The following is a 24,257-nucleotide window of genomic DNA, read 5'->3' as shown; positions in this document are numbered from 1 at the left end:
AAACTAAAGAAACAAACCTAAGACACCCAGTGTTTCTTGGCTGATCAACTATGTTTAGGCTAAGTATATTATTGTGTATATTAGATTTTTTGCTAAACCATTCTTTTAAGGTCCTGATGATGACAGCTCATGAACAAGGTGACCAAGTTCAATGGGTCAGCAGCCCCAGTCTGAGGCCCTTTTAGTCGACAGTTGTATTAGCGTTCGTTTCTGTCAGAAATGAGAAATGAGAATATGGGGGTTTCCTAATCTCTACAGGTCAGTCTGATAATGTGTCGATTGTCTTCAAGACTCAAGGCCTCTGTAAAGAACTGCTTTATCTGGCCTGAATGTCAACCCTCAGGGAGGCTGAGAGTCAGGCAAACTCACATGATCCTTCATTTATAAAGAGAAAAACAGCCTCAGATAGAATAAAAGGGAAATATGAATGCTGAGTAGCATGTTGCATGTGTTGCAGAAGAAAAAAATTATGGACCAGTTTCCCTGACCCAGATTAAGCTTAGACTTAAATCAGCATATGAGTGTGGGTGTGGACTAGGTTTATGTCACATTTTGGGAACCAAAACCTGTTCATTGTATATATAGCACAACTTAACTGTATGGTAAGTGGTCCTAATGAAATACTATAAACATAAATAATGATAAAAGCGTCTGACGTCTGTGTAACTGTTTTGTGTGTGTGTGTGTGTGTATATATATATAGAGAGAGATATTTACACACATGCATACATGACTCAGCAAAGATAGACTAAAAGGTAAAACATGAAAAAAAAAAGTTTTTGACAGTACATGAGCTTTCTTCATAACTTGTGGGTGGTAATATGAATCCACTAAACTCTTTTATCAACTGTCGAAAACGGCAGTTTGTGCTGTTTTGATAATGACTAATTTTGATGGCGCTGTATCGTGGCGTAAGCTGCTTGATTTTGCCACACTTCTTGTTGCGGCCGGTTTCATCCGGCCCAAGATTAAGATTTCACATCCGGCGGGGAGGGGCGCTGGTGGGGAGAGAGAGGAAGCTGCGAGGCCTGGACGAGAAAAGAGCCAGCGACTCTCTAAAAACGACAGGAGAGGCTGTGTCGCTTTGTAGTGAGTTCAGAAAAAGCGAATATAGCGGTCTGGCTTGCGAGGGGCAGGACGTTTCACCCGGCGCCGCCGTTAAAGACTGTTAGCGGCGCTTGACACGAGCTCAGTCCGCCCCCTCAGCACCACCTCACCGGGCTCCACAATAACAAGTGTCGGCGGCGCTTCACCGAAACGAAACCAAACGAGGCCCCGGGGGGTCGAGGTGACCGCCATGCCGTGTCTCATCGCTTTTAGACGGTGAGGGGAAACAAAAAAAGGGCCGTGGCAACGATGAAGAGATGGGAGTCTCTCCTGCTTAAACTGTAGCCGCACACAAACAGGCAGCAGCCCGGAGAGGAGAGGAGAGGACACCGGCCATGGTGAGTCAAGCAGCCTCACAAACACTGAACACCCTTCTTTATGTCAAGTTAGTTAAAACGAGCTGGCTGCAGTTATAGGTATTTATTTTATGTCCCACGTGTCTGTATGTGAGGTTTTGGGCTGCGTGGCCACGTTTTAACATGTTTTTTTGTCATTTTGTTTGAGCACTGATTAAATTTGAGATGTAATTTTCTGTCGTGAACGTTGTTGATGCTGTAACGTTAACAGTTTGTTTGCGGACCTGTGGGAGGCTTTAGGCTTCGTCGTGTTGGGGTAGAGGAAGAGTAAGACGTTAAAACGTTTAAAGAACACGTAAAGAGAGCAATAACGATGCTCCCTCCACCGTGGTCCACATAACGGTCTAGATAAAACCGAGTTCTTCGGTGGTTCCACTCGCCTCCGCCCCGCTGGAGGTATGTCGAGACGTGTTGAGACTCATACGAAGAATTCGGCTGCTGCAGCAGAGAGGAGAGACTCACAGCTCTCTTCCTCAAATTCTCTTCCTCCTTTTCACTTTTATATACACAGACGCACATACGTAGTCAAATGGTGTGTGAACTTGATGTGTTTGAAAGAGCGATTGAGAGGAAATTGTGCGGTGACTGCGTTTAACATGTAGACGAAAAGGCCTCAGTCTGTCAACGCAGAGGCCTGCACTTTTATCACTCACTCGATTTGACATCTGTATCTTTTTGTCTCTGTCTGTCTTTCTCAACTTTCTTGTCTCTCTTTCTCTTTGTTCTTTATTTATTTTCTCTATGCCAATTTCTATCTCTAATCTTGTTCCCTCTGCCTGTGCCCCTCTCATATCTGCAGGCGTCGGAGGAGACATCCCTGCGTGCACTCGAAAGCCTAATGACGGAGTTTTTTCACAGCTGCACTACCAATGACCGCAAGAGAGAGATTGGTAAGCCTAACTATGACCTGCCTTATTCTTTGTACCATCATTTACTGTTTGATCAGTAGGGCATCACCCCTACCCCTTTAATATTTATGGCTAGTGTATTATGGCATTTTTCTACGAAACAGTATGTACAGCATGGTACGGTTACAGATCTGAACTGTCTGTACCCTGGTTGAGTACCTATGTCCATTTCACACTGTGTAACAGAGCTGTGAAAGTAGCTGTGGCATGATTTCTCATACAAATCTAGCGTTAACAATAAAAACTCCAACAGTTGCAACTATGGAGGAGCTTCAAGTTCAAATTTACCATTTACAGTGGAAAAACACACAATTAGACACAAATGCAACCAGTTCTGTTCAAGCTATTGGACTTGTTTCACCATTATTATTATTATTATTATTATTATCTTATCTCAAGTTATGAAATCTAGTTAGCCAGGCAGCTAGCTACGGTTACCGATGTACAGAAAAGGTATAACAAACTAAAGCGTGATAAACTAAAAGATAAGGATATTGTGAGAGCGTTTTGTGCAGTTTTTCAGAGTATCACTGCTCCACAGTTTAACTATCATTTCCCAAACCCCTTAGCTGAGCGTGCTAACGTTATTCCTCCTAATAAAGACACACATTCAGCCCTGTCTCGTCATTGTCCACTACCATCACTGTAATATTTTATCAACATTAACACACAAAGGTAATAAGAGGGGCGGTGGAGATCGTGTCTGCAGCATCTGGGGTTTCAAAACACTGTTAGAAAAAAAAATCTCACAAGTCAAACCACAGTTTTCAGTGTAGATAAATGTAGCATCATTATGCTAGTCATAGAGAGCTATGTTGCCTGGCACTGCACAAAACAATAGAAACGGACGGTTAAAACAGACAGTTAAGACAGCTCTGGAGTTGTTTTAAAGTTAGGACAGAATTTAGGAAATTCTGCCTAGTTAGGATGTTTTTCTAAGACTGTTTTATTTCTTAGGAGTTAGGATAAGATTATGAACTTCATAACTGTTCTGTTCTGTAATAGCTTCTGTCCTAAATTAAGTCCTAACTAAAGTTCTCATGGTGACTAAGCAGATAAGATTTCAGACTTAAGAAGTTTCTGTATTATGGCACTGATGATCTTCTATGTATAATAATGAAGTGATACAATGTCAGTTTGCAAATGTACATTCAGCCCATATATTCTTAGCAAAAAGGGTTCTATGTGGCATTGAAAAAGGGTTGTTTTGATTCTTAGTAATTGGGGAACACTTTGGTGCTAAATAGAACGTATGTATACTAGAGGGTCTCCATCACTGGACCATTTAACCATACAAAGAACCATTTAAACATTAGTTCACACCACAAGTTGTTGTGATTCTGTATGCAAGCATTGCCTTTATTAAAGGACACTTAAACCCTTTTTTAAATGCAGCTAGTAATGCAACAGTGTGCATATACACAACAAAAAAAAGAGAGTACTGTATTTATATATGCACAAAATGAATATGTAGCATGATGTATATTTGTACACATCTGGGCAGTTTTGCTTCCCTTTCTCCCAGTGGAAAGTCTTTCGTGCAAGTAGCTAGTAATTTAGTCCAAGTATCCATCAGAAAGGGGAGAGTTTAACATTCATAAAGTAAAGGGTGCCAGTGCTGTGGTCTGTACTGTGAGATCAAAAAAACTTCATGATATTTAATGCATGTTTTTTTTTTTGTTTTTTTTTTGTTTTTTTTTCTTCAGACACCAGTCCTAGCCAACTTCTTTCCCCCATTTACACTAGATAAGGCACAATACTACTTTATGGAAATATTAAAACTTTGAGTATCAGCTGATACAGATTCCAATATTAAAAAAAAAAAAGTAGTAAGCTTTAAATAAGCATTTTACTTAAAATGAGCATCTAAAAATTGGCTATCATGCTCAAACCTCTTAAACACTCTACCACCCCACAGGAAGAAATACACACTAAACATCACATCACAGAGTATGAGTGTGTGCTATTTCAGGACAGATAGTACCATCTACAGCACATTCTCCATCAATCTGAAGAACCCTTTCGACATAAAAAAAATGCCTCTATCATGCAAAGGGTTTTTTGAGTGTTCATGGTTCTGTATAGAACCATTTTCTTTACTTAAGAAACCTTGAAGAACCATCATTTATAAGAGTGCAGTTCATATTTCTTTTTACCATGCAAGGAAGAATCTTTTTAGTGGTTGTGTTATACAGTTGATCATATATAGGCTAGACCACATGCAGCTTTTAACTCTGAGTACTGCATGCTCATGTCATGTATGGAGCCCTTGCTTTAAAAATGATGTAATCATAGAATCTAGACATGTTTGTGTCTTCTGTCGGCCATTAAAGGGCTAAATGGTTGTGTTGTGTTATTCTTTGTAGAGGAGCTGCTGAATAGTTTTGCTGGACAGCCTGGCTCATGGAGGCACTGCCTCTATTTTCTCTCCAATAGCAGAAATGAATATGTCATGATGTATAGCCTTACAGTGTTTGAGGTAAGAATACAAACACCTCCACACCTGTGTGCACATAAATAAATTGCATAGCTATATAATTTAGATTTGCATTTTGATGCACATCCACTTACAAAGAGACACCTGCGTTATTCATGCTATGTACTAACCTCGACGTTGTTTTCTTTTTAGAACTTGGTCAACAAAATGTGGGTTGGTGTAGCCAGTGAGGATAAGGCAGAGCTTCGTAGCTGTTTGCCAAAGTTGTTGCTGTCTCAGCACACTCTGCTGCCCTTCTTCATCAGAAACAAGCTTTGCAAAGTCATTGTGGACATCGGACGCCAGGACTGGCCAATGTTCTATCATGACTTCTTTAGCAACACGTTGCAGGTACCAACTACACATCGCATTCAGAACCTCTTTAGTTTACATTCATAATGTATTCATACAGATAATGTTACAGATCACCCTAACCCTTAATGAGGTATTGGAAAAAGTTTTTTTTTTTTCTTGCAGTATTTTGAAATAACAGAATGGTGGTAAACATGTTGGGGCTCAGTTTTGATTGTGGTGGCATATGACAGGCTATTGAAACTGAAGATAAGGTTTACAATAATAAGTGAACTCTTGGCAAACATTTTCAGGTGTTACTTCTTAATGGCAGTGGAGATTTATTGCAGATAAGAGAAGGGCTATTTAAAACACACTGTGCTAATGATATATGTAATAACCAAAAGAAGGAAAACTTTATTTTATAGACAATAAATGAGTACAGAGCATTGTCAGATACGAAGTGGAGAGATTTTGGTTGGTTGGCTTTTTGTGAGTAACTTTTAAGATTGAATTTATTGCCATCAAGAAGTGGCAGATTTGCCTAAAGTATTCTGTTTTCCATATTATCATATTTGTAATCAATATGCAGATCTGTTAAATCTCTGTGCGTCTCTTTTAACGTTCACTTGAGCCTAATATGCATTTGTGTGTGATAGTTGGTGCAGTCCCCTTCTCTTGCTTCACTGGGTTTGGTTCTGCTGAAGATGACGTCAGAGGAGCTGGTGTGTCCAAGGGAAGATTTGAGTGTTGCTAGGAAAGAGGAGCTGAAAAAACTCTTACTGGAGCAGATACCCACTGTACTAAACCTGCTTACTGGTGAGACTCCTGCACAGACCATTGTGTTCAATTGAAATGTCTAATTTTCTTTTTCAAGCCCCTGTCTGCTCATTTCATGATTTTCTTCCATTATCTACAGTTTTTATGATGTTTTATTACTAACTGGCAGAGGAAGAATGTTGTTGGTCTGTTGAGAGATTTTTTTAATTTACTGTTCTCTGCCCTTCTGTCTGTTTGGTTTGATTTGGGTGGGACTAAATATGGGGTGGGTGACATCAGATCTGCAAAAGTACCAAACAGAGTTAGCGGTATTTATATGTCAGCTACTTGCGTTCCTCTCCCTCACATAAAGTGACTGCTCTCCTGCTGCTTAGAGTCCCAGACAAACTGATTGTAAGTAGGTTATTTAAGGTTTTCTAAAATTAAATGGTACTTGTTGTGACACCATTGTTAGTACCATAGCTAGATACTGCTTCCTACTTGCATTAGCCACATGTAGCAGAATCCTACTATAAGCAAATGAATTAAGTATTGAGTGTGATGGTGAATAAAATGAAAATATTTTGGCTACAACCTAACCCCCCAACATCAAGGCATACAATATTTACCTTTAGTTATTCTTCACAGGCATATGTGACCTCTGTTTGCTGAGCATACAAATATTAGACAGGAAGTCTGATCTACCAGTTATGAGATGAAAGCCTAAGGTCTTAAATATTAGCTGTAAAATGTAATTAAATCTCTAAAATGACCACTGAACAGCATGTTCTCCATTTTGCTCTTGACTCACCAGTCAGAGCCCACTCGAGAAGAGCCATGTGGTCTGTTTTCCGGCAGGAGGCCTGTTGTTCTTTATAATCAAACAAATAGGGCTAAACATCACGTATTCTGCCTGCTGATATTCCATCTCTAGCATTGTTAGTGGTGTCGGCCACTGGCGCTGGGTTGTTCATGTTGTAGATGCCACCGTCAATCGTTATGTGATCCGGCATGCCCACATAGTTCTGAGCAGGCAGCAGCTCTGAATTTTTTGAGCATTTATCTACCATTTAAATTGTAGTAATTTACATATATTTCTTGAACATAACACAAATGCTTTTTTGTGGCATATCTGTACTATTAAAACAAAAATGTAAACATTTGAAACCATGCTTCACGAGGTTAATATTATTTCATAACTGTCATACACAAAGGTTTGTGTTCCATTCTGAGTTGAACATCTTGCTCTGATTCACAGGTATCCTGGAAACGGTTTGGGATAAGCACAGTGTCACAGTGACTACACCCCCTCCATCACCCACATCAAGAGAGACGAGTAAGTCACCCTTCTGTCGTTTCTCAGTAATTCTGCATTAGATTCTTTCCACATTTTATTCCCTGGTGCATTTTCAAGAGTTTCACAAAATGTATATGGCCTTTGCATATTTCGGTCCTTTATACAGCAGACTAAATGACAGGGGTCACCAGTCTTATCCATAAAGACCCAGTTTGGCTGTAGGTTTTTATCCCGATCAAGGAGAAGCACACCTGAATGCAGTTGTTTAATCATTTGGTCTCAATCTTCAAACACTTATTATTTATGAGTTGTTATTCTGCTTGGTTGGAGTGAAAACCTGCAGCCACAACGGCCCTTTACGGAAAAGATGGGTGACCCCTACTCTGTCTGTGACTTGAGTTAACGTTCGTTTGGATTGGTTCAGAAAGATTCAATGGGTTTATGTCTGTCTGGGCCTGGGCAAATAAACATAATTGATCTTTATTGAAATCAATAACAATTTTACCTCAAAGGTATGCATTTGGGGTATTTTCATGAATTGCAAAGATTGAATATCTGCTACTCCTTTACAACAGGTGGCAGTATGTGCACTTTGTTTGCCAACCAAGGAAGCAGAAGTTGTCTAGCCACTCACTTGTAAAAGCACAGACAATTTTGGCATGTCCCTCTTGCAATATGTACTTTTATGCAATACAGTTCCAAACTTGTGAGAAATACACAAACACTTGTTTATAACGTCACTAGTGTGTTTAACGGTGCGATACATTCTTCGATGTGGTGTGCTTTAATGTGGCCTTACGCGTGTTTGAGAAATATTACCAGAAAGCACATGAACACATGGGGAAGTACACAAAACCCCAGAGGTGGACAGGCTCTAAGTTAGACAGACTAGTTAGACGTTTTCACTGTTGAAGTTATGGAGAGTAAATAAGGTAGGGAAAGTGCTTCAGAATAAGGTGGGACTTTGGCAGTTCACCACTGTCTTGTCACCCAGCTGTATGTCTGTCTCTCACCGTTAATGTGGTTGGCTTTGATAGGTCTGCTGGTGGGCGACAGCACTCCAGTGGGACTGGAGTCAGAGAGCGGGACACTGTGCCTGCTGGCTCTGGAATGCCTGGCTCATCTGTTCAGCTGGATCCCCCTTTCCTCCTCCATCACACCAGCCCTGCTGGCCTCCATCTTCCACTTCGCTCGCTTTGGCTGCCAGCTGCCAGTCAAGACCAAGCCCCCGCCCACCTCCAACAGGAACTCCTCCCCTGGCAGCTTGCTGGCCAATGGGAGTGAGGGTCAGGGAAGGACAGGGCAGATGGTTGGCCATGCTGACCGGGCCCGTCTGGGCGTCATGGCAATGAGCTGCATTAATGAACTAATGTGTAAAAACTGTGTCCCATTGGACTTTGAGGAGTTTCTGCTTCGCATGTTTCAGCAGACGTTTTACCTGCTGCAAAGACTCACAAACTCGCACTCGCACACCAACACACACAGTGTCAAAAACAGACTACAGGAGTTAGATGAAAGGTAAGGTCGTAGGTAAAAGAATGAAAATACACACTTGAATATACAAACTAATCAGATGACGCATACTAAAGAAACATACACACAGCAGTCTAGCTATGATGGCGGTGTTCTGCTTTCTTTCTCATTTACTTTCACTACCCCTGTCTCTCACAGTTATGTAGAGAAGTTCACAGACTTCCTGCGACTCTTTGTTAGCGTTCATCTGAGGAGGATCGAGTCCAACACTCAGTTTCCTCTGGTGGAGTTTCTGGCTCTACTTTTTAAGTACACCTTTAACCAGGTAAACACATCAACATCCAAAATCTGGTTTCTTCCTTTAGATGACATTTCAGTAATCTGTATCTGAGTGCTCTGCTTTGCTGTTTATTTATAGCCGACACATGAGGGCTATCTGGCCTGCTTGGATATCTGGAGTATATTCCTGGACTACCTGACCACCAAAATTAGGAGCCGGCTGGCTGACAGAGATAGTGTCTTAAACAGGTGTGTTGGTGTGTGTATGTGTGACCCCTTAATTTGTTTAATAGGCAGTGCACAGCTTCCAGTGTACATCCAAGTCCAGATCAGGAAAGTAGGTCAAGTATGATCATGCACTAAAGCAACTACCAGAACACAGAGCTCTGCTGCTGAGAATTTTGTCTTAAACAACCAAACATCATTAATTTTGTCGGGAGGTTTTTGCAATTTTTTTAGGAACTTCCATCACATGCTGAAAGCTATATATACATAAACCTATGTGATTTCCTACCTTTCTGGAGAATTAGCTTAAGTATTGGTCTTCAATCAAAGCCCTTAAATGTGTCAGTAAGTTCTTGCTTGCAAATTATTATGCATAAATTGTGGATGAAGTTCCATAATTAATTTATCTTGCTTGGTAATTGGGTCCCGTTTAGGAATGGCTTTGCGAAAACTCAAACACAGTTTTCCACTTACATGACATGTTTGGAGTCTGCATTTTGCTGCTTTAGGGCTAGAAATCAGTCACCCCAGTAGCCCAAATTGTTTCTGTAAAAATGCATCACAAAGAACTTTTTTTTCAACACACACTAAAACTTCATCCAAGTCTTCATTTAAGGTCACACATACTTGTCCATGTGGTTTAGGACACAGTGTAATTTACTGGGAACTATAAAAACAAAACTGCAGGCAGCCACCTTGGACAACAGGGTCTGCATTCACAAACCACCTCAGGAGTAGGAGTGCTTATCTAGAATCAGTATTTGTGACAATGACCATCATGAATATGGAGGATCTGATTGAAGATCAGTCCTGCTTTGTAAATACCATCCTTGATGTTGTATGAAATGGCTGCCTGCAACTGTGAAGTATTTTGTTTTTATAGCTCACATTAAGTCATACTCGTAAGTATTCCTTTAAGGTGTAGGTTACAAAGACACATTTCTTTTAAAACATGTAAAACAGACTACTGGGCCCTTTACCACAATGTAAAAATATAAGCATATTCACTGCCCGTTCTCAGACAGTAACTGTTTTCTAAAACATTAAATTTGACAGCTTACTTTTCGCCCTTTTTTGGCTTTTTGTTTCGGGAAACAGGTGTACTGATGTTTATTTTGGCTGGATTATTTTTCTTGTTGACAGGTATAAAGATGCTTTAGTGCTGCTGCTGAGAGAGGTTTTGAACAGAATTCAATTCAGATTGAACCAGAGTCAGCTTGAGGAGCTGGACGATGAAACCCTTGATGATGACGTAAGATACAAACCCTCCACTGTTTGCTAGCATATATACATATTGCAGTAACTGTATAATGCTTTCATGTTTTTGTCTGTCTCTGAGGACTGGAGCTGGTGGACAGTATTTTTGGATTGAACTTTCTCTTGCTCTCTGGTTACTATAGCAACAGACGGAGTGGCAGCGATATTTGCGTCAGAGTTTGGAGGTGGTTGCCAGGGTGATGGAGCTGCTGCCGTCTCAGACCTTCTCCATTCTGGTAAGTGTGTGTGTGTGTGTGTGTGTGTGTGTGTGTGTGTGTGTGGCCACATGATCCATCTGTTTTCTTTCCTCTGGGTTTTTGTTTAAGATGCGCCTTTATCAAGACTAATTAGGTATTGAAAACCTGTTAAAATACAATGAATCACATTGAAGCAGGTTATTGCTTACAGTGTCACAAAAAGTCTGATACACATTCCACCTGCCATTACCAATACAACAAAATTATTCTTGTGTATCTTTTAAATGATGAATACTGTGCATATGTGTTTCAGTTCCCAGTGCTTCAGGAGGACTTGGACATTTACCTTGGACTGCAGCAATTCATTGTTACCACACGAACAAGTGAGTCCTGTTCTTGTCTTCACTTCCACATAGGGCTGGGCGATAAAACGATAACGATAAGTATCGCGATATAACTTTTCCTCGATAGAGCGATAAGACAGGTTCGATAAATGTTCAATATAATACACCATTCTCACACCTCCATGTTTTAGCGAAAGCCCTGGTGGCGTTTTCTACTGCAAGGAAAGCTGACACTACTCTGCTGTCGCCAGGAGAGGGCACACTTCTGAATTTTTCGACTTGATTAGAGAGGGAGGGGGCCACGAGTAAAAAAAAAGGGTCGCCAAATATACTTTAGCAACGGCTGAAACGCGGAGTTATACAGTCCCTGTTTGAATGGAGCGACCGGCGATCTGTTCTCCTGTGACCGAGTGTGAGAGACGAGGTCAGTGGCGTAACTGTACTGTCCTACGGTGAACTCACCTCTTTCCGTGCATCCTAACAACTTTAGCGGTGTTAAATCACGTCTACAGCGCCGTGTTACAGCGCCAAACCGTCATATTTTAGTATTGGTGCATTCTTGAGCAACGAAAGTGAAAGAAAGAAGCGGGTTCATGTTCAAAAGTAAACTGAGGAAGCTGTGAGGCATTGGAGAGCGGGAGAGCGCTATCTTTCCAGACTAGCTGTTTTTAGCTGCTGGCTAACTTGAAGCAGCGCTCCGGCAAAACACGGAGAATTGATGATACGGTAGATCAAACAAGACACAAAATCACCGCTTTCAGTTTAAACATACCTAAAAGGAGGACTCTGTGACTGGTGTGAGAGATTCACACTGCAGATAATGCTTTTACACAGCTAACGTCAGATATACTGTGGTTCACCCCTTAAACTACTGCGATAGCATAGAGAAATCCAGCCATCGCTAGCTGGTGTCTGAATACTGTGATATGCTCTGACATGGATGTGGTAGGAGTGACAGCAGTGACCTACCGAACCGAGTTGATGTTGAGAAACTGTTGTTGAGAAGAGTTTAGAACTGTTGTTGGCCACATGTTTAGCATTTGTAATGGGGTAGCCGAGCGCTCGTCACCAGACAGCTAAAAATAATCTGTTTTCTTTCTTAAAACATGACTATTACAAAGATTGCAGCTGTGCTTTTCCAGCTGATAAAAACAGCTCAGAAACTTTCTCCCACTCTTCCATGACAGATTAGTGAAATGTTCCACTGTTTGCCGAGTGTTTGTCATGATCGGACCATAAGTGATAGTTTAAAACCACAATTAACCACCCAGGAGCAAAATCAGCCTTCAAACGTGAAAGAAATCATGATTTGACATTTATCGCTATATGTATCGATATCGAACGATATGAATTTTGTTTGTCGTGATAACGTTTTTGGCCATATTGCCCAGCTCTACTTCCACAGTGACACTTTTCAGCTAAAATATTATGCATACTAAATTATAAGGTTTGTTTTACATGAAACCTTGGCATCAAAAGGTTTGTTTATACACTATTTAGAAACTCAAGGCAGGGCAGATACTAACTGGGGAAGTCATGTGGTTGAAAGACAGATCTCTTTCTTTGATATAGCCAGTGACCTTAGCAGAAACTAGAATCTAAATTGCAACAATTTCTGTTGTGTATCTGACTGCAGATGTACTTTGTTTCTTAGTTTAACTGTAGTCAGCCTTTTCAACTCTAAAGGCTGTTGCACACTTGAAGTCAGGGGTCCTGTGGGTCCATAAGTCTTATTAAGTCTTAAAACAGATGTTGGAAAATTTGAGGTCTTAAAATGTCAAATATCTTATTTCTTACTGTTAGAAGTATAAAATTCAGGGATGTCCAGGCATATTTTAATGGATCAGGTATCTGCTGAAATAAGCTTGTTCCATTTGTTTTGCGCTGTTTACTTCACTGTCATAGAGGAACCATAAATGGACATTATTCCAGAAGCTGCAGCAGTGAGGTGCGTTTTTAGAATATAACAATGCAACTTAAAAACATTCCTAATTTAATTATAAGATGATGCCTAAAAGCTGTATTGATAGTCTTTTATATTAGAATAGTTCACCAAACAAAAATATCCAGCTGACATTGGTCCTGTGGTCTAAACTGACCACTGATGAGGGACTAATAGACAGCAGAACCAAACACACTGAGAGCCGTGCAATCTCGGAGCATATGCATGTTTTTCCAAATAAGCGGTTTGAATAAAGTAGGTATTTAATACATGCCATATCTGAGTGTGCATGTTATGTGGTTGAAATGGTATAAATTTGTTATGCTATTTTCTTAATGTATTAAAAGCAGTGAGTTTGAGTTAAAAGTACTACGCAAAATAAACAGTAAAACATTGTATTTAATGAAGTCACACATTGCCACCGGCATTTGGTGCCGAGTCCTGTCAGCGCTCAGTGACTTCCAGCGCTTCTGAATTTCTCTAAGAGCCACATTGTGCCTCTCTGCATTTTGTTATTGGTGCATTAAATTAAACTCAGAATGAGACCATAAAAAGCCATAGTAGATTACACTCAGAAAGGCAGTCAATGTAAAATCTTGAAGACAGACAAAAGGTTGTAGTCTCTTATCTTAGCTCACTGGCCTGCTCTTTTTTTTTCACCCTTTTCAGCTTGAAAACTTTGAGTTTGTGAAGAATCAGTTATCTGATACCAAAAGAAGTAAAGTTGATGAAGATTTATTCAACTTCAATTATTGTAAAATTAACGATGTTTATCGGCACTCTTTCTGAGGTGGAGTCTAGTATGTGGTATAACTCTTTGTGTTGTCTGCTACGTGGTGCTACAGTGTGCAATAACCTTAATGTCTGTGACAATCATTAATTCATGTTTAGGTCATAGCCATAAACTTTCCTCACTTCATAAGTTTTACTTTCCTTAAGTTAACCTTTCAAAAATAGAATGCACTGAACTTGCAGAACTGTCTAAACAGCATGTTTCCCGTATTGCCGCTCAGGAAGCAGAGCAAAACTATAGTATGAGTAACTTGTGGTTTCTGCAAGGTAGCTTCTTTGCTACGTCATTTCACCTTTGTTCGTTTTGTATGCCAGTTATGCAAATCTGTGGCTCTTCACATACATATATGACTAATTAGCCACATGATAAAGCATCTAGTTGCCTAGCAGGTTAAAGCAGAATGTTTGATGCGGTCAAAGAACCGTTGCTCCCTCTCCTGCTTACAATTTCGTTTAAACCTACAAAATTGCATTCAGCACACCATGAATAGCCATTGCAATGTTGATATTTTAAGGATTAATTAAAAAATGTTGTTGTGGCTGTTAATTAAGAAGACTTTCTTTTCTTTAAAAAGTATTTGCTGCAAAGCAAGGGCCAGTTTGTCATCAGTATATGAAGTTCTGTTTTTGTCTGCTACAGTACTTTCTTACTCAGTGTCAGCAACATTCAGTAAGCCACAATTTTTTTTGAAGTCTAAACACCAGATAAGGAAGTTGCCACCAGTTGAAATGTGGGTTGCAAAATGTTGATCATAATTCACTGTTTAAAAGGCCTGCCTTGTAAAATCATGCTGGAATTCTCCTGGAATTCAAGCATTTTTTTTTTTTTTAACTTTTATTTTTTTATTTATTTTTTTATTTGAGTTGTTCTAGGAAACAGACCGCAAGTTACAAAATAAGCAAGCTGCAGAGAACACATTATATGTGTATATGTGGTAGTAGAGTACCACGTCAGACACCACACATCTAATGTAAAAGAGTTCTGCAGGAGAGAAGTGCAGTGGTGGTAAATTCCTCTTTGTGGGTCATTTGTGTTGTCATATGTGCACTTAGGGTTTTTCTGGGGTGTCATCAGCTTCTGCAAGTGTAAATCTGTTGTTGAATGACGGTGTAATTAGAAATTAACTGATTTGCTTCATTTAAAGTAAGTTGATACAGTGAGTTTTGATTGTGATTGTGCCTCCTAGTTGTGGACAATATACCAGTTTATTTGGTATACCGGTTTAAATTCTTCCTTAGTTACTAGTTCTGTCATAAACTTTATACCAGTTTGCTACAATAATCACTGACCACGTAATGCACAAATATTACAAACCACGCTAACATTTCTAGTCTGATCACCTCCTGCTGTGTAGTCAGTTGCAGTCTGATATTCTCCAGTTTGTCCATATGAAGGTAATATGGAGGGAATCTCAAATCTGTTGTGACTAGCTTTTAGCCTACTCCAGCGGTGTTTGCCATACTTCTGTTTCCTCTTGCGCCACCTCTTTCGGTCATCTGCATCAGATGATGCTGCGGTCTCGGGCCTGGTCCGTGCAAGAAGCCAAGAATCAGCTGGTACTGAAGCGAGAATTAATTGTGATATTTACCAAAATCCGGCCATGTCTGACTGTCATACATTTGACCATGAGTGTATAGGGCACACGTATTAGACAAATGATGGGAAATTTGGACCGTAAGCACCATTTAAACGTGTAAGCCTACCGCTTCTATTTTCTGGGCCTATAGAAATGGTATGCTTAAACATACACACCACAGGTTTATTTGTGTATGGTTAAGTTTTGTTCTTTACTATATTTCACAATAAAAATATGTTCAATTTACTTCAGTTTTTATATAAATAACACAAGCATATTGTGCACCCATTCCAGCCAATACATGCAGTCCATTGCAGATTTGACCAGATTTCTATGCTATTTTTATTTATTTATGTTCTTTAACATTCACTGTTTTAATAAAAATCTTTAATAAAACTCACACATTAATTAATGATGCAGAGTAACCTTACATATTTTGAAAACTACCTGTCAATTTAGTATACGTTACTTCAAACGTGTGTTCATGACCTTCTGGTGCATATTCGCTGCGACTTGTTAGTAGCGCTCCCTGCTGGAGAAATTTTAGACTGCAAGCTTTTTCCAAAGCCATGCCCACATGCTATAGATGCCTTTGGAAAACCATGTACTATCATAATTTCACAATTCATCTATCCACCAGGACACTTAAAGGAAATTTGACCAATTTTTCATAGTTTCTGCACAAGGAAGTGGGCATTCAGAGCAGAATGATGTGAAATGTTCTACAGGAACTTACTCAATCAGAAATGTTCACAGTGGTGATGATAGGAACCAGATGTCTAAAGAGCTTAATGCTTCTAAAAGCTCCCTCACAGAAAGCTGTTACTAGAAATGGTTATGAATACGTTGCTTTGTGAAAGTTTTGCTTTTTGTTTTTGGTGTCAAGTATATTTTTAAAACCCACTCACAGTGGAGGTGTATGTTCAGAGCATTGTAAGGCCAAGTAGTCCCCAAAGAAAACGTACATAGCACAACCCTACCCTGGGAGGAGGAAGGACGCTGGAGGCAGGAGAAATGTCTGCAGCAAGCATTATTATTTTATTTTCACACTAAATTACAAACAATATGAAATGAAAACGGGCCCTCTCTGTGGCTTTTCAGTCCCTTTTTCTCACGTGGGAGCTTTTAGCTCGCCAGTCCTTTTATGCTGCTGGTCATCCCTCTCCTTTCTCTGGTCCCTTGTTGCATTTCTTAAAGGTGCCTACTTTGCAAAGCCTAACCAGAATCAGTTGGCTCTCATTCAGCGTGAGCACCTGAGCTGAGAGGGAAAGAGAGCTCATTGCCCTGCTTTCCTGTCACTGCCCCTACTCCTCATGCCTCTTGTGTTTGTCGTCATGCTCCCGCTCTCTTTCACGGCTGACATCCTCCTCCCGCCGTCACTCACAGCCTAGTTTGGCATGTGAGGCTCAGTAACCACTCAGATTTATCATCAGCATTAGATATAAAAACTCAGAAGACACGTGTAGGTTCACTGGTGGTTTTGCGTACTGAATAAAATGGCTTATTTGTGTACCATTGTAAAGAATTCCAAGTTGCGAAATTTCTCTGCAATTAACTTTCACCTCACACCACTTGAAATAATTTTGTTTAGATGTCAAAGATTTAATTCTACAGACATTTTGGAAAAACAGTGGAATTAGCCTTTTACTGTAGATTTTACTCAGTAAATTACGCACAGCAAAGACAGCAGGAAATTTACTCTACTGCCTTTTAAGACCCCCATATTACCTTTTATCTTTTAACAGTAAACGTGAATAAAACATTGTGTACATATTGTTCAGTATTGTTTATTTTTCTGATCCTGTTTATCGGCTGTAGACGAGGATCAGGAGCATTCTGTTCTTCTAAAAGTTCTAGGTTAGAGCTAGCTAGAGATGAAACGATATTAAAATTTCATATCACGATTATCATGACCAAAATTATCACAATTATCGGTATTATCGCGGTATTGTTCAAATGTGTCAAAGTAAAATAAATAAATAAGTAAATAAATAAATACTGATACACAAACTGAAACTCGTTTCACCAACTTTTATATTAACACAAATAGAGTTGGCAGCAATATGCACTTTTTGTTTGCATAAACATTAAAAAAATATGGTCAATACATTTGTAGTATTACTTTTGTATTACTTACAATACTTGTAATACTCTGTAAACAAAAGATAGCAAATGTAGTATTATTATTATTATTATTACTGTTATTACTATTATTATTACTGTTGTAATTATTTTATTATTATTATTATTGTTATTATTATTAATTACAATAACTAGGGATTTCCCTACATAGAGAATTAAATCTCGACCAACTCTGAGGTGGGTCTTAATGGAAAATTACTACTTCTAAGAAGTGTTGCACTATGTATGGGACATTGAGTGATTTGAGACAGTGTTATTCTCTTCTCAGAAAGTAAACACTGCAAGTGAGGCGAGAAAGGGGAGCTGTGCAGATTGAACTTTTGCAGCGTCTCGTTCCAGAGCTTGTGTGACTCTTAACTCAGAGCTCATTTTGGAGACACTGCTCCACAGAAATGTGTGTTAAAAGCTTTAGTTTCGATTCACAGTTGATTTTGATGCTAAAAGCTTCATTTTATATTATTAACAAACCATAAGCACAAGTTAAACCACACAAACCATGACATTTCTTCTATTTCGAAGTCCCCACAGACCCCTACGTTAACCTTGACCCTAAAGTTAACCTTGCATTCTCTAAAAAGTAGCGGGTGGTGGTCGCGAGGATGACTAAGGTTTTATGTGTTGCCCCCTTTCGCCGCTATTTTCTTTCGGCCTGTTCTGCAGACAGGGTGGTCATCTTCAATTAACTTTCCTTCTGCATTCTTATAAAACCCAAAATATGACCAAACGTCAGACTTGGTTTTCTTAGAAGGCTGAAATATGTCCGAATCTATGTCACTACATTCTACCATGTTCTCCCTTCTCTCTCTCTCCCTCTCACACTCTCCTCCTCCCCATTCCCCTCTACGCACACACACACAGCTGCATCTGAGAGAATGATTCTGCCTTTGTTTGACTCTGTACAGCAAGTTTTTCACACCGCGGTAATCAACCGCGGTTTTAACGATACTTTAAAGTTCAAACGGTACTACTAACCGTCATTAATTTTACCACGGTTTACCGTGAAACCGGTAACCGTTTCATCTCTAGAGCTAGCTGCTCTAGAGCTAAATTTAACATAAAGTAAAATAAGTGGAGGATGAAGAGCAGTGTGGTAGGAAACACTAGCATCTTGCGAGCGCGCTCTCTCTCTCTCTCTCTCTCTCTCTCTCACTCTCACTCTCGCTCTCACTGATTATTGGTGTGTGCCCACCCACTTCCTAACAGATGAACTCTAATTTCCCAAATTATTTACAAGCTGTTTAGTGATGACTGGTCTCAAATTGGCGATTATCACCTTTTACGCGTCACCCTCAGGTTACTCTGTCAGTCATCGATGATATCCAGTTATACCGTCCAGGCCTAATGTGCAAAAAGCACATTTTGTATTTTATGCTTTATTTTTTTCCTATTTGTTAAAGTCACTAAATGAAACAGAAATTATGCACTGAAATGTACAGAAAATTACATGTTTAAATGCGGTCTTTGTAGAGGAGGTTAACTTACTTTCACTTAAAAAATAAATAAATCATGTAATTTAACCAGAGTTGTTAAAACCTTTGAATATGACTGTATATATTGTCACTGTCCAAAAAACGTGTCCCCATTTTTGTAGATTTTTGTTTTTCGACATCATGTGAACACAGTGGCTGTCTCTTACATTGTGTTAAAAAAAATTGATAAATGGACAAATAGAAATGCTCCAGAATTACTCACATTAACTTGCATTAAAAGTTAAAGTAGTTGTCTTCTCCTGTAAAGTTACTGTTTTGACGGTTTTTGAACAGCGACAATATGCATGTATGTACACTGCGACATATACTGAAACGGCCAGAAATTGTTTACCTTTTGGCCCTGTCTGTCTGTCTAGGCTTCTCTGTTAACTGCATTTTTTTTGTTTTTTTTGTGTGTAGATCGCAGGTTGAACATCACAGCGGAGGCTGACTGTAGGAAGCTGCACTGCGCACTCAGAGACCTCAGCTCTCTGCTGCAGGCTGTAGGACGTCTGGCTGAGTTTTTCACTGGAGATGTTTTCACTGCTCGCTTTAACGATGCCCTGGCTATTGTACAGAGGTCAGTCGCAAATTTCCTCAAACAAAGCTCGACATGTACTCATACACCTAAATTCAGTTTCCCCTTTACCTTTCATGTCTAGTAGCCTGAAACTTCAGTGCCTGATGATTTTGCCTTTCGTGTTAGACACAGTGAGGTATACAAAAATTAAGTAAAATTAAAAAATATCAGCAAGTTCCCAGAGTTCAGATATCAGAATCAGTATCAGAAGAGAACAACTGGGATTGGTGCATTTAGTTTAAATCTCTTATCTCACAACAAATTGATTAAATTACATTTCTTTATTACGTTTTGGATTAATTCATAACTTTTACAAAATGCAAAATACACTGAATACATAAATGTGACTGGAGTAAGTATTGACACAGTAGTGAAATATGGACAATAAAAAACAGTAGACAAAGTTTATGTTCGGGATGTTTATGGGAATTTTATTTTGGGGTCACCTTCAGACTGATGCGTTTTACACCCAAACTCTGCCCTCAATTGATATTCTATCATTTTCTTCACCCAGACAGTAAAATTTAGTTCTGGTTATGTTATCCATGTGTACTCAATGTGTAATCTGGAGAGTCAACCCAAACATCTAATCTTTATCTCAAATCCTGCCCAATCCCTACAAATAATCTCTTTAATTTGTAATCCTGGACCTGTAGACTGTGTCTCAACCAGTCATCAGGAACCTTTGGAAAGGCTTATGCCAACCCTTGGCCTATAATGCTGTAGCAAGGATTCAGAGTTTTATATATTTATTAAGACTGTATGGACATTTTCTAGAGAAATGTGTTCTGAGGTTTAGGATGTGTTAACATAAAGGAAGTGTTTTAGACCACATATTTGGATTTGAATCTCATTGGAAGACCGAAATAATAAGGTTCAGCTTATTGACACAGTTCCAGTGATAAACTTTCACTCCACTAAACAAACATGTGGGGTACAACTGTAATGACAATGTTTTGCAAGCTGATTTTGCCATGTTAGCAGCAATGATAGCCTTCAGCTTTCCCCTCTACAGCTAAGACTCCTGAAGTCCAGATTAGCACTTCTTGGTTGTGAAGTATGGTTTAGCTCATGCTGATAGAGAGGTTGGCCAATCAGAGATGTGTGTAAGATCACTTGTTACAGAATTGAGCACATGTGAAACTTGTAGCTTTTGTGGAAATATGTGCAAGAAACGTGCCTCATCACATTTGTCACTGATTTCATGTTTTGTTGTTTTGTTTTTTTTTCCCCTGACAGGCTAGTGGAGGTCACTTGTTATGGCTCTCAGATCAGTTTGTATGATGTAGAAATGGCTGTCCCATTGGTTCTTAAACCAGACCTTATAGATGTGTAAGTACACACAAATACGCAAACAAAACCAATTGATTGTTGTAGTGCCCAGATCTAATAGACACATGCATGTACGTATGCATGCATATACGCCTGTGCCCGGTGATTGTTAATCGAGTTAATGTGGTAACAGCCCCCAGTGATGGTAAAAAATAATTTACTGCCAGCTTTAAAAATAAATAAATAAATAAATAAATAAGCATTAATTTATTCATGGATTTTGTGCAAACCATAGTAAGGCAGCATTATTCCCACTTACCAGAACTTTTAAACATTGGAAGATTACATATCCTATATTAATACCAAATTTAATGAATGTAACATAGATGAGAGTGTTCTAGAAACACAGCTGCGCTGGTTAAGATATCATGCTTGTACAAAAAGCCACCTCTATGCTACAGTGTACGTTTTAGTACATCCTCACACCCACGGCACCTGGTTCCAGATTGAAAAATGAGTCTCTGGAAAAACCTGTTTCATACAATCACGACTTTTACTGGATTGCGCTATGTTTCTATTTGATAAAGATCAAGACTCAACTTACTGTCACTGTTTTTTCCCACGTCCACTTCAGTGGCAAATTGTAGGGCAAAACAATGAAGCAAAGAAAAAATCCCCCCAAACCACTTTTACTGGTTACCCTGGTTATTTTCCACACAGTTACGTGAAAATGAGGACTCAGCACAGGCCTACATATATTCATATATATTTGGTTTTGGTCTGACCCAGATCTGCTGTACATACATATTGCAGTCTGTAGTGTACTCATGGTTTTACACCTGTGATACGGTGAAAGTATTTAAAATTTATTTATGTATTTATTATTTTAAAGCCATGCCCAGTCACTGGCTGCTCTCCAGGCATATTCTCATTGGCTGGCTCAGTTTTGCAGTGAGGTGCAGCGGCAGCAGGATCAGACGCAATTCGTTGACCTGATCACCTCCAGTATGGCTGCGACTACGCCCCTCATTAATGCCAAGGTAACAACATCCCCTTGTCCTTTGGGATGATTTTATGTTGTAGGAATCAATAGAGACTTCACGATGCAGTGCTTTCATAATGCTTGTGCTGGGATATGATTCTGTTGAATGAGATCTTCAAATGGACTGCATACGCATTGAAAATATTAATAATTAAATAATATATTTGCACTAGTCTGCACTAGTGGGGCTGTGATCCTATAGCAGTACATTATAGTAATGCAGAGCACGTTACCCAAGCTGTTCTTTAAAGCAAGGGCACTTGTGTGTGGTGAATGCCTCTGCCAGACTGTCAGTGTGGCTCAATTCCAAATCAACTAAATCAGTCACCCAAATAAGTTTCAGATTTGATGTTTTAGACTATATCATATTTCCTTTTGGTGCTTTTATGTGTCGTAAACGTAGAAAGTCATGTAAAAGTGTGGTGTGTGGGTGGAGCATAGATTATTTCCTGTTGGACCTGTTCTTCTCCCTTTTGCAGTAAATCTGTCTTACGCTCTACTGATACTGTAGGTTCCAGAGAAATTGCTGGTGTCTGCGTGCCATCTTCTGGTCTCTATGGCAACAACGGTGCGACCCGTGTTCCTGGTGTCGTTGCCAGCAGTCCAGAATGTCTTCAATCTGATCACAGAGAACCACAACCACAGACTGCCTCAAGAGGTATGTATGGGCATACATGCAGGGTTAAGCACGTTTTAAGTTTTGCTAGCTCATTTGCATGATAAATCATAAGAGGTATTGGCAAGCTTAGGTTTAGCATATATTTTTGTTTGTTTTGACATGTACATGTGTGCTACAGGCTCACGTGCTGGTATGCAGGGCTCTGTCCAACATGCTGCTCTTACCGTGGCCCAGCTTACCCGAGGCGGAGCAGCAGTGGCCAAGCCGATCAACCAGTCACGGCCGGCTTGTCAGCACCCTCACACATCAGTACCGCCTCTTACCACGCCCACCTGATCACCACACCAACAGTGAGTGTTTTAACTACTAGTCCACAAATAACACCTTTGAGTACTTCATACATACCGGCCACTCCTGCATAACCATGAAGAGCTTTATTAGCAAATACATATTTGGAACCATTAACTTGATATTTAAGCTCCTAACCCTCCTAAGTTTTTGGTATTAGGCTCTTAACTTGAGACCCTTGATATGAGGCTTTCTGTATACTTCAAGGAGATGAATGTTTGAATGCAGAGTGATCTCCCAGCACTCAGTTCTGAACATTTATTTTTGCCATTTTTTGGCTGATAGCCCAGGAGTTCTAGTGAGTTGGTAGCTCAGGATGAAGGCCATGCACAGTGCATGTGAATGAAGGGTGATTTCATGTGGGGACAATTTCAGTCCAATGTATTTTTAAATAGCACTGCGATGTGACCTCTAGAGGGCAGTACAGAATTGCTCTCATTAGTTTCAGGGAGTTTCAGAAAGTTACTGGCAGTTTTTGAAGGTGGCCAAGAACATCCTTGGTTATTGTAGTCCACTAAACCATTTGGGGAGAGATTTCTCTGCATTTCTAGCTTCCTACTTATTACGTACTCTCTCTCACATTACTCTTTTTGTCTGCATTTTCTTTTCTCAGGTAAAGTGGTCCTGCAGCAGACCCTATGTGTACTGAGGGATGTAGTGGACTGCATATCAGGAGAAGCCACCAAGTCTCGTCAGATTTGTTACCAGAGCCTGCAGGAGTCTGTTCAGGTCACACTGGCCCTGTTCCCACTGTACATCCAGCAGCCTGGTAAGCCTTGCAACACTATCAGGCATTAGTGTCATTATTTAGTGTTGACTGCAGTAAAAATGTGGTTTTCAAATTGCAACAGCCGTGATTTTATTTACACATTATTAACAGTGTCATCTTAAGTTTTAAGATTGGGGATATGGCACAATATGAATGAGCTGTTGAGTTAATCAGTCAGAAGCAACCAAACTCAAGTGAGGTGCATATACCAACACAGCCACAACTACTGAACTTCCAGTTGGGCATGCTCATAAATTATGTCACAAGCCTTCCTGACAAAAAGCCCCATAAACAAGACCTGACTATTATGAATATTGTGTTCAACTGACCCACCATGCATGCCACCAATGTGAGGACTAATTTAATGTTGATGGGTGGATTTAAATGGACAGTGCTAGCATACATGCTATCAGTGTTAGCATTGGCTGTGACTACAATAATGCTAATTTCTGCCAGATTCTTGGTTGTGAAGCTTCTAACAACATTAAAGTTGTTAGTACTAATATGTTCTTTGTAGGTAACCTTTTTTTAGACTTCTTCAGGGGAAAAAAAATAAAACTAAGTTTAAATCTGTTTAAAACTAAGTGCTAGCTGGCTAATGGGCCCACACACAACAGGGCAGATACAGTTCTGGTAAATAAATGCTGCATTGAGCAAAATTAAATGAATAAAAACTAATCTGAGGGAATGAAGTCGAGTGACTGGTATTTGAGTGTGAAAGACATAATCTAACCTC

General features: G+C 39.7%; 1 protein-coding gene across 1 annotated transcript in view; it reads left to right on the top strand.

Moving 5' to 3' along the window:
* Positions 1 to 965: 965 nt before the first annotated feature.
* Positions 966 to 24,257, top strand: part of xpo6 (exportin 6) — a 27,553-nt gene continuing 4,261 nt past the window's right edge. The window contains exons 1-18 of the mRNA XM_036589729.1: positions 966 to 1,445; positions 2,263 to 2,353; positions 4,738 to 4,850; positions 5,001 to 5,198; positions 5,798 to 5,957; positions 7,156 to 7,233; positions 8,232 to 8,712; positions 8,866 to 8,992; positions 9,086 to 9,195; positions 10,315 to 10,423; positions 10,572 to 10,664; positions 10,939 to 11,008; positions 19,312 to 19,471; positions 20,711 to 20,803; positions 21,636 to 21,783; positions 22,297 to 22,443; positions 22,583 to 22,754; positions 23,366 to 23,521. Coding sequence (XP_036445622.1) covers positions 1,443 to 1,445; positions 2,263 to 2,353; positions 4,738 to 4,850; positions 5,001 to 5,198; positions 5,798 to 5,957; positions 7,156 to 7,233; positions 8,232 to 8,712; positions 8,866 to 8,992; positions 9,086 to 9,195; positions 10,315 to 10,423; positions 10,572 to 10,664; positions 10,939 to 11,008; positions 19,312 to 19,471; positions 20,711 to 20,803; positions 21,636 to 21,783; positions 22,297 to 22,443; positions 22,583 to 22,754; positions 23,366 to 23,521 — 2,509 coding nt within the window. The 5' untranslated portion in view covers positions 966 to 1,442. The remainder of the gene's footprint in view (positions 1,446 to 2,262; positions 2,354 to 4,737; positions 4,851 to 5,000; positions 5,199 to 5,797; positions 5,958 to 7,155; positions 7,234 to 8,231; positions 8,713 to 8,865; positions 8,993 to 9,085; positions 9,196 to 10,314; positions 10,424 to 10,571; positions 10,665 to 10,938; positions 11,009 to 19,311; positions 19,472 to 20,710; positions 20,804 to 21,635; positions 21,784 to 22,296; positions 22,444 to 22,582; positions 22,755 to 23,365; positions 23,522 to 24,257) is intronic.

Source organism: Colossoma macropomum, unplaced genomic scaffold (assembly GCF_904425465.1).
Source record: "Colossoma macropomum unplaced genomic scaffold, Colossoma_macropomum, whole genome shotgun sequence".
Taxonomy (NCBI): domain Eukaryota; kingdom Metazoa; phylum Chordata; class Actinopteri; order Characiformes; family Serrasalmidae; genus Colossoma; species Colossoma macropomum.
The sequence above is the reverse complement of the archived record's forward strand: the minus strand, read 5'-3'. Positions and strand labels throughout refer to the sequence as shown.